At 39.1% G+C, this 11,294-nt stretch overlaps 1 protein-coding gene across 1 annotated transcript; it reads left to right on the top strand.

Annotated features, from left to right (window-relative positions):
- Positions 1-462: 462 nt before the first annotated feature.
- dhrs9 (dehydrogenase/reductase (SDR family) member 9) lies at positions 463-11,199 on the top strand. The gene is made up of 5 exons (XM_047370237.1): positions 463-616; positions 7,018-7,341; positions 7,484-7,742; positions 7,835-7,998; positions 10,868-11,199. Exons 2-5 carry the CDS (start codon positions 7,029-7,031, stop codon positions 11,089-11,091), a joined length of 960 nt encoding a protein of 319 aa, XP_047226193.1. The 5' UTR covers positions 463-616; positions 7,018-7,028; the 3' UTR covers positions 11,092-11,199.
- The last annotated feature ends 95 nt before the right edge of the window (positions 11,200-11,294 follow it).

The raw sequence follows: 11,294 nt of genomic DNA, 5'->3' as shown, positions 1-11,294 counted from the left end.
TCTAGAAGAACTGATAATGAATCTGCTTGCTTTCACAGAGGAATATTTTATTTACTACGTTAATTAAGTCCAGCCCGGGGTCTTTCTGCATGGAGTTCGCATGTTCTCCCCGTGCATGCGTGGGTTCTCACCGGGTACTCCGGCTTCCTCCCACAGTCCAAAGACATGCCTGTTAGGTTAATTGGTAACTCTAAATTGCCCTTAGGTGTGTGAATGAGTGTGTGCTTGGTTGTTTGTGTGTTGCTCTGTGATGGACTGGTGACCTGTCCAGGGTGTACCCTGCCTCTCGCCCATAGACTGCTGGAGATAGGCACCAGCTTCCCCGCGACCCACTATGGAAGAAGCGGTAGAAAATGACTGACTGACGTTAATTAAGTGCCACATGTTCGATGGGAGGAGGAAGAGTAGCCACAGGGCACTTTATTTACACCCAACCGGCAATCCCAACCAGGAGGTGGCGCACGTCTGATATCCCGACACCGCCGGAAGTTGGGGTGGGAAAACATCAAATCAAGTCACAGAGAAGTGAGAAGAAACTTTGTGGTAATTTCCAGTTTATCCCCAGTTCCTCCAGTGACAGAAGTTCCGATTCATGCAGTGACTGAAGAAAACCCAGGTAAGTTTATACAGATTTCTGATCCTGGAAATGTTACGTTTTCGGCCAAAAGACCGGAGGAAAAAACATCACAGATGAGTATGTTAGTCTGAAAATACTGTTAGAAAAAAAGAGTTAGGGACAGTCCTTTTATTTAGAGCATTACTCTTGAAGCCTTTTTTAAAATCAACGTATTTGCCGTGCATAAACATCCGAAACACTGATTGCATTTCTTTCTAAAAAGTATAAAAGACTGAGGTCCATCTTTTTGGAGCCATATTAACTTTTCTGGTCAGTTTAATGACATTCGGCTCTGTAAGCTTACATTATATGATGAGCTAAACAAACAAAACAAACATCCACAATGCTGGGAAGAGATAAATCTCATGTAAGCTGTTAATAATTAATTGCGTGTTCGTTAATCTGTCTAAACAGAACCTGTGTGTGTGCAGCTAAGGTTAATATTACGTTCATTTTTGTATGTGTCTCCCGCCCAAACACACATTATTAAGAAACGCTGACGCACAATCGGTTTGCATGTATGTAGAAACACCCAGACGGCATAAACGATCGCAGCCGCCTTTCATCAAACCTGACGGGACACATGCTGGAGGAACCTCCTGTCATTCTCCCGGGTCCTGCTCAGCCAGTTTGGTGCAGGAAGCATGCAGGCGTGCTGGGGTTTTTTTCCTACAGCAGACAGGGCTATAATCTCTGAGCAGCACCATATGTTTTTTAATGATTGATATAATAGTTCTGACGCAACATTATCTATCTATCTATCTATCTATCTATCTATCTATCTATCTATCTATCTATCTATCTATCTATCTATCTATCTATCTATCTATCTATCTATCTATCTATCTATCTATCTTCTAGTGGAAGATGATGCTTTTACATCCACATGTATTGACAAGCACAGGTCGTATAAGGAGGGTTAGTGTAACAGGATTAATGTTTGACTCATCCTCGATTCTAAATTCTTGTAATTTTCCATGTTAAAATCCACAAGGTACTGGTACCAAGATATGTCGAGGTTTTACATTGTTACATTTTTAGAACAGCAAACAATGGTCAACGCACTGTTTTTTTTATGGTGAATAGTCCCTTTAATGAGATGTAAGAGAAGGATGCAGAGTTAACAGGGCTTTCTCCAGATTTATGGAGTCTAGATAACACAGAATCCCCCTTCCCCACCTGTTGCTGCAATGGCAGATAACTGGCTGAAAGAATTATTATTTTTCTTTCTCACACCCAAGGTAGAGCAATTTGACTTTTTGGAAATATTTCAGGTAAAACATGGACAATAAACCCTGAAAAACTAGTACTAAAGCTAGTGTCTGTTTACTTCATATTTTTGATTACAACTAATAATTGATGCTATATTATTTTAACCATTGTAAGAATAATTGTTGTTTTTCTCTTTTGAATAACAGCAATTAGGTCATCTTGTGCATTTTTTGTTTAATGTTTATGTAAATGCTGTGATGATGTGACATCTCTTCAGCTTCACTCATTGCCATCTGGATAAGAAGACGCAGTAGAAATCTAACCAAGCAATGGCGGGTTAGATTTTATATCTAGTTTAAAATGTCACTATCAACGCCTTAAAAGACCTTGGTACTGAAGTTTGGGTTGTTACAGAATGTCACGGACCAAAGATAGTTAACCAAGTCACTCGATGAAAAAACTTGAAGTTTCTGCTGAACTCATTTACACAAAGTCTAGAGATCTTTGTCTTTTATGTTCATCACACATCTTATTGCAAATATCCATCCGACCTTTCCCCATTGCTTCTTATGAAACACATTTTACAGATATTTAGAAAGTGTCACATGAATGTTATTTTGTTACGCAGTTTAGCCTTTGGATTACCTGGTCCTAAATTGTGTGGGTCAAAAGTAGCTCGGGTTGTTAACCACAACGTGTGAGGCTTGACTGAAACTTGCTTTTTTAATGTACACAGGGAAGAGTATTATCATCTTTAGTTTTCAGATGATCGACTGGTTATTGCTGGAATACCCAGGATTCCTGTCTTGTACAGAAACCCTTTTCATGATATTCTAACAGGTTTTTTATAAGATAAAGAACCTTTAATTTCTCTTACGGTCATCAGTGGTTGCCAGATGGAAGCTATCCAGAGTAAGTTTAAGCCGAATAATTATAGGCCTTTGCAAAAAAAAAAAAAAGTAAACAGTCATCCAACCCTCGACAGTCACTTCTGTTAACGGCTGCTCATTCCCTAATTTTACAACTTGCACTTGATATATGGGCTAGGGTAATTTTAGTGACTCAGCACGAGCCCCAAGGGGGTTGTTCTTAAGGCAACCTCTTATAAGCACATTTTTAGAACTATATAGACACCAATACTTTTTTACCACCAATAAAAAACCAAAAATGAGGTGACACAATAATTAACTGTCCATAATTCATCTGCGATTTCATATGCTTCCTTTAATTAGGAACACATTTGCAGGGGTCAGTAACAGCATAAAATTCAGCAACACATAATAATCAGATAATAAAAATAAATCAATCAACTTAACCTATCTTTGTGTGGAGAGAAGGCTCTGAAGGCGGAGGCTCATCCATGCACCCGATTAAAATGAATTCTTCGGGAGGCAACGAATGGATTTCTTGAACGGAAGGCAACTTAAATCTTTAGTTTTCTTCCTCTGAGCAGACAAGAAGTGATGCCCCAGGTCCTGATGGTCTGTCAGTGATATCTTAGGTCAAGTATAGTGAGAAACACAGAGGTCACTTCCAGAGGCTGAAAAGTTGAAGGAAACCCTTGAGGTATGAAAGGGACTGGTTGGAGCAGTCAGTTCTTCACTGACCAAGTTCACTCAGTTGTCTGGGTAAAATTCAGCAGCTAGAAGCAGATACTCAATCGGAGCCACAGTCTTCAGGCACACAGGTAGATTATCAGCAGGGCTGTGTTCTCTGAGTCATCTGCAGCATCTTTCTCTGTCTCGATCTTGCGTGCTGGTCTTCTGCTAGGAAACAACCAACTAGTTCCTCTATTCTTGCCCATTTTATAGAGCCTTTTTTTTTTTATTGGCCAGTGGTTGTTGCCATAGCTGCTCCATTGGTTACCCGTCACATACGCCGGTCTTTTCCTTGGAATTCCCAAAGTCATGTGCTTCACATCAGACATGAGCCATCATCACATTAGTCCTGAGCCGTCTGTTGACCTCTCATCTGACCTGCGGACTCGCCTCAATCATCAGCCTTGCACTGTAAGCCACGGCTTCCAATTCCTCAACATCTGCTCTGTTCCTGTCTCACTCAACATTACTCTTCCTCTTAAACGGAGACTTTAATTCTTACATCATTCCTGCTGAAACATTTAGTTACAGCATCTGCTTCACTTACAGTTTAAAACCATTACCTCAGCTTCATCCTTTCTTGTTCACAAGGGATCATCAGTACTTTTCTTACACATATAGTTGACATATATATACACATATGGCTGATTTACCTTTCATTGATTTGATTGTGAGGGTTTAATTCATTTCTGCATGGATACATGGAAAGATCTCAACACATTTTGACAAACCATTTAACCTGTAGCTCTAAATAAAAATAGTTGGACTTATTGTCTTTACATAATATAACAAACTATTAAAGAAGAGACAAAAATATAGTAATCATAGTAAAACAACCTTTGTAAAATGTATATTTTAGCAGCCTTGTGTCAACATGAACCTAGGACAGATTCAGATTCGCTTCAACACTAATAAATACAATATTTATTAGTGTTGAAGCGAATCGGAATCTGCACTAGGTTCATGTGTTGTGACATTTTAAATAAACATAGAACATAGTCATCTGCTATACATTTAACCTGTAGATCTAACTGAACATAGTTGCACATACTGACTTTGATCCTAGCACCAACATGCTCTTAAAATGTTACCCACATTGTGTCTCCTATGGTGTTGCAACTTATCTTAACAACACTGAGGTAAGAAGACAATTTGCCCATAATTTTTGAATCTGTTTTTGCCATATTTCAGGATTTTAGCTGCAGTTGGGCTCTTCCTTTGACTTGCTTCTCATTACGTAATGTGCCAAACGTTGTTACTGGGTGACAGGTCTGCCAGGCAGGCATGTTTGAGCTGAGTCTTTTATAACACACCTTTTCTGCTGAAAAGTGTGTAGGATGTGGATTATTTTAATTGTGAGGAAATAACTTAGACATTCACAAATAATGAGCTGGAGTGCACAGACTATTACACGAACACCAGTACACATTCTTGTACTCTGTGTGTTTCCCATTCAAACACATGCATACAGTGCTTTTAAAAAAACACACCCTGATATTTTTTATTAGTCGGACTGCAAGACAGCGTTTCCACTTTGACAAAGTCCCTCTTTAATTAAGTTCAGTGCCTGAAAGACATCCTTAAAGTCTAGCTTGTATTTGTCAGTTTAGAGGCAGACTGTTTTTTACTAATAGTACAAGAAACAGCTTTTATGACAGACTTAGATATGCTTTAAATTCAGTGCAGCCTTTTATTTTTTTATTGGAGCTTACAGAGACATATTTTCTTTCACAAAGTGATGACCGCCTTTTTATACTTACTTTTATACATCTGACACACTCTCCCTGTCAGGGATGTGTATAATATTGACAGGGAGCCAACTAACTTATTTAATTATCAGATGTTCTGTAAGGTTCTTGGTGTTCTTATTTGTCTCCATTATTTTTGTTGCATAACACGTTCTGTGTCGTGTTGCACAAACCCTGCCTGGAGCCAGACTTCACTCCCAGGTGGTTTTCTCTGTTCTGACAGGTCTATAGAGTGAAGTAACACAAGGAGCAAACATGCTTCATGTTTCTCTGTGATTGGACTGGAATTACATTTAAACGCAGAATTCATTTGTTTGCTTTCTTTTCCATTTTTCTGTTTATCTTTCAGTTCAAATCTTTAAATATTGGGTTAAAATGATTTGTGTGTCAATGCCTTGTTTTTTATCTGTTACAGGTTCATCTCAAAAAAGTAATTTATTTCATTAATTCAATAGAAAATGTGAACATTGTGTATTTATGGAAGTAAAATAGTCTTATTAGAATCAGAAATTTTTTAGACATAAAATTTATAACGCTGAATTTTGATTCTGCTCAATTAGATGTTTTTTTGTACTTAAAATTTGCCAGCAAAAGGTTTACCTGCAAGAATTCGCCTGAAATAATTCACCTGCAGGGGGTCGCTGATTATGGTTAGTATAAGTGCATAAATAAAAATTAACATAAGGCATGTATTAAAAAAAAAAAAAAAAAAACTTTATTCTGAAGGTGTGGCAGCTTTTATTTTGCCGTGGCGGTATGCCACGATCAATTACATGTAGCGGAAACCTTGCATTTGCAGGTGAATTTTTGGAGGCGAAATTGTTGCTGGCAAATTTTAAGGAAAAAAAAAATCACATACATTGCACAGGATAAAAATTCAGCATTATAAATTCACTGTCTAAAAAATGTCTGATTCTAATGAGACTATTTTACTTCCATATGTATTGATTTATTACACACAGAGTGATGGATTTTAATCATTTCTTTACATTTGTTTTGAAGATTGCTTACAACTAATGAAAACACAAATTCTGGGTTATCACAGCCTTTCCATAGTGCTCCAAGTAAAAATCGGTGGCACCCCAAATCATCCCTGACTGTGAAAACTTTACACAGGACCTTAAGCATCTTGGCTTATGTGCTTCTCCACCCTTCCTTTATTGTCCACTGAAAAGAGGACTCTGGACTTAGTGTAGTTAAGACAGTTTTGACATCTCTGGTGTAGGAATAGCTTAACTTTGGCAATGCGACAGTTGTAGCCCATGACCCAGATACCTCTGTATGTGGTGGCTCTTTAGGTGCTGACTCTGGCAACAGTTCTTGCCTTGTAAATCTCCCCAAAACTCGAGAATCGGCATTGCTTTACAATCTTTTTTCCTTCCACTCAACTTTCCATTAATATGCTTAGAAACAGCACTCTGAACAGCCAGCTTCTTTAGCGATGACTTTTTGTGGCTCATCCTCCTTGTAGAGTGTCTATATCTGTCTGGTGGACAAATGTCAAGTCAGTACTCTTGCCCATGATTATGTAGGCTATAACAATGTCATAACATGACATTTCTCCATGAAAATCCCATGTTTTGTATTAGGTTTTATGCCATACTTACTTAATTTTGGGCTTTTACTAGCTGATATAATATTTTAAATTAACGCTAGAAATTTATTATAAAGGTGTAATAAATTGACGAATTTCCCTTCAATTGAATTTTTTAAGAAAATTTGTTTTTTGTTGATATTCTAATAGTCAAAATATTGTCTCATAGTTTTTAGATGCATAGTTCAGAGCTAATGAGAGCATAGTGCATTGAAACCTAATGATTTTATTTTTGTTTCCTTTGCCCAGAAATAAAAACAATGTTCTCGTCCATCCTCGGGCTAGTGGCTATTTGGTACCTCTATCGCTGGTACAAAGAAAGCAAAAGAATTTCCAACAAGGGGGATAAATATGTGTACATCACCGGCTGTGACTCCGGGTTCGGGAACAACCTGGCCAAACATCTGGACAAGCTGGGCTTCCGTGTGATCGCAGGCTGCTATACAGAGAGGGGTGAGTTAGAGCTGAAGGAGTTGTCATCCGAAAGGCTAACGACCATTTCCCTGGACGTCACCAAGTCCGAAAGTGTCAAAAAGGTGGCGGCTTCCATCAAGTCTCTTGTCGGAGAAAAAGGTGAGTTGTTTGTTTTTATTTTATCAGTTGATTCAGTAAGCAAGAAATAACCAGTTGAGATGTTTTTGTTATATTGAGGCAGAGCCAGTCTGGTGACCTTGCTGACCAGGATTGATTTTTGTTTTTGCTTATGTTGTTTCAGGTCTTTGGGCTGTTGTAAACAATGCTGGGGTTGCCACACCATCCGGTCCCACCGAGTGGCTCACCATAGAGGATTACAAATCCATGCTAGCCGTCAATCTCAATGGAGTAATTGCCGTCACTCTGAGCGTGCTCCCTCTCATCAAGATGGCAAGGGGCAGAGTGGTAAACGTAGCCAGTGTGTTTGGGCGACTCAGCCCCTTCGGGGGACCTTACTGCGTGTCCAAGTATGGAGTGGAGTCCTTTAATGACAGCTTGCGGTAAGAAAGGGTCTGATTTCTTAGATTTTTTTTTGTTGTTCTTGATTGAGATTCTGATAAGCATCCTCTTTGATGTGCATTTATGTGTTTAGATTAAACATGGCACCATTTGGAGTGAAAGTGTTGTGCATCGAGCCAGGCATCTTCAAAACAAGCGTGACTGACACCGTGATGCTGAAAAATAACTTGAAGAGCCTCTGGGATAGATTATCCCAGGATATGAAGGATGAATATGGGGAAGCTTACTTGGAGACAAGTGAGTTTTTGCATCAGACATTGGATTTTTACTCTCCTGGGCAGAGTTTCTTTTAAACTGGTTGGTTTCTTGGCAAGAAATGGCTTTAAAGCATAGTCCATACATTTTAGATGAGGTTAGAGCTTTTAAGAAGCTTAATGTTAGCCCCCTGTTGGAACAACCATTTGTGTCAGTGTCTTTCAACTAGCTTTGGATAACCTGAAACTGAAAAGTTGGAGGTTTTTCTCCTCCTTCAAAATATCCTCCACTTTGTGTAATGCACCAGTACTATGGGCAGCAAAATGGCCCCACTGAATGATGGTGCCACCACCATGCTTGAACATTTGTGCAATGTTCTTAGAGATTTTAAAGCCTTACCTTGACTCTCTTAAACACACTTGTGTGTCATTAAGACTAAATGGCTCAATATTCACCTCGTTTGACCACAAACCTTTTCTTCAGAAGGAATTTGGCTAAAAAAAAGTAAACTACACATTTCAGATGAGCTTCAAGGTTTTGAGTTTGGCTTCTACGTTTATGTGCAAATCTACATTTATGCTAAAAGCTGCATCAGTACCAGGGAATCAACCTTTACTGGTTTTGCCAAGAAGAGTGTTCAAATATTAGGCCTGTTCACAATTTCCTGTTTAAATGTCATAGGTGGCATTTATGCAAAAATGTATTGGCTGTATCAGATAAGAATATTACATCTGGAGCCAGTGTATGTGTTCAAGGTCTGCTAGACTATGTGGGAACTTTGACTAGAAGCTTAATTATTGACTTTAAAGAGCATTGCTTTGTATTTACAAGCATTTTCATTTTATAATTTGTTTTTAAACATTTTAACAGCCTTAGAATCATTGCACAAATCTTAAGTGCAATTAATGGATCGTTTGGTTTTAATTTAATTTTAGTTTAAGGTGTGTTTCAACTGTCAAGTTCTGGCATCTTTATATAGATGCATGACTTGGTTTCCATGCGTCTGATGGTCAGAAATTACAAATCAGTTCCTTTTTTTCTTTCTTTAACTCTGTTGCTGCCTTTTCATCTGACACCTGATGCTGTTCAATGTTGCTACAGCGAGACATCACAGTTCAGCGGGACCACAACCTTGTTCTAAGGATTTACAAAACCTTGCTGCTCCTTTGAATGTATTTTGTTGACATCACAGCCTGTTGACTACCTAAAATTTATGCTTGATTTTGAAAAAGTATTTGCAGCTTTACTTTACTTTTGAACCATTTCACACAGAAAATCTTCAGGAAAGGGCTTCACAAGAGTTCACATATTAACATTTTTTAAATCACATCTGTGACAACTGAAATCGATGGCTAAGCACATCTGAACATGAAACAGGCCTGGAGTTTTTGACCTTTTATAGCTTGCGCAGTAAACAAAAAATAATGTATCTACTCTGCTTGTAGATAAGCATTTTAACCATAGATTAGACAGGTTCAGAACCAGAAGCAAGTAAAATATATGCACATATTCAATTCAATTCAAAAATACTTTATTAATCGCAAAGGGAAATTAAATGTTGTTGTAGCTCGTTATGAAGGTCTCTTCAAAGAGCTGTTGTAGATGCTGATGACTGTGGGCAGGAAAGATCTCCTGTAGCGCTTCAACACCTGCTTCAACAAACCCACTGTCATCTGGACAAAGCCAGCAGCACTGTGAGGATCATGTTCTTTGATTTCTCCAGTGCATTTAATACAATCCAACCAGATTTGCTTTGTCAGAAACTCCAGAAGACTCAGGTGGAGGCCTCAACAATCCTGGATCAAAGACTATCTGACAAACAGACCACAGTTTGTGAGACTGAAGGGTTGTGAGTCTAACCAGGTAGTCAGCAGCACAGCAGCACCACAGGGTTCTGTACTCTCACCATTCCTTTTCACTCTGTACACCTCAGACTTCCAGTACAAGACAGACTCCTGTCATCTGCAGAAATACTCGGATGATTCTGCAGTCATGGGGTGGATCAGAGATGGACAAGAAGCTGAGTACAGGAAGCTGGTGGACCGCTTTGTGGCATGGTGTGGAAACAATCATCTCATTTTGAACGTGACTAAAACAAAGGAGATGATTGTAGATTTTAAGAGAAACAGGAATAATTCAAAAACTATTTCTATCATGGGAGAAGAAGTGGAGGTGGTGGAGGAGTATAAATACCTCGGTGTTTACCTGGACAACAGACTAGAGTGGAGATGCAACTGTGAAGCCATCTACAAGAAGGGACAGAGCAGACTGTACCTCTTGAGGAAGCTTAGGTCCTTTGGTGTTTGCAGCAAGATGCTGCATATCTTCTATAAGTCTGTTGTGGAGAGTGTGATCTCTTCTCCCATCAACTACTGGGGAAGCACTGGGGAAGCAGCATCAGAGCCAGGGACTTAAAAAAGCTCAACAAGCTGATAAAAAAGGCTGGTTCTGTTCTGGGGACTCCTCTGGAACCTCTGGGGATCATTGTGGAAAGACGGATTCTTCATAAAATGAAGAACATTATGGAGAACCCTGAGCATCCTCTTCATGAGACTGTCCTACAACAACAGAGTGTCTTCAATCAGAGGCTTCTTCAGATCTGCTGTAAGACGGAGCGCTTAACATTTGAACATCACAAAAACAGAAAACTTGAGACGACATGTGTGGTGAATTGGCGCTATATAAATAAACTGAATTGAATTGAGAACAATTGTTTTGGAATAAGAAATGCCTGTGAAAAGGGCAGCTTTGAAACTCCACTACACTCTCCCAACTAAGTAGAGCAGTTGATACTTTTTCAACCATTTTTTCATGCATCAGACATTTTGGGTTAATATAATGGGATTCTTCTTACGAAAAAAGCATTTGCTGTTCTGTGTTAAAAAATAATGTTCATTTGACTCTCTTTCAGCTCTTGAACAACTGGATGAAAGGTTCAGGCAGTTGCGGGATGGGGACCTGATGAAGGTGGTCCACTGTATGGAGCATGCCGTCGCCGCAGTCCACCCTCGCTACCGCTACTCCCCAGGATGGGACGCCAAGTTACTCTGGCTGCCCATGTCGTACATGCCGACTTGGATAGCAGATAAATTTTTCCTTCGAAACAGTCCCAAACCCAAAGGGTCTGTGCTGTAGTTTCTGAAATGTTTGTGATTTGAGAAGCATTGTCGGCTTATTCAAAGATCACTTCGTGTGCTTAATTACCACAATAAATGTGATTTAACTACTAACATGTCAACTTTACACGCCTGATGTCAGTGGTGTGCACATCAAAGTTTGTCGACATCCTTTACATCTCAAGTCCTGTGATACTTTTCTAAAATGTTTTTTTCATCCCT

Source organism: Girardinichthys multiradiatus, chromosome 7 (genome assembly GCF_021462225.1).
Source record: "Girardinichthys multiradiatus isolate DD_20200921_A chromosome 7, DD_fGirMul_XY1, whole genome shotgun sequence".
In the NCBI taxonomy this organism is placed as follows: Eukaryota; Metazoa; Chordata; class Actinopteri; order Cyprinodontiformes; family Goodeidae; genus Girardinichthys; species Girardinichthys multiradiatus.
Note: the sequence above shows the minus strand (reverse complement) of the source record. Positions and strands in the feature narration are given on the sequence as shown.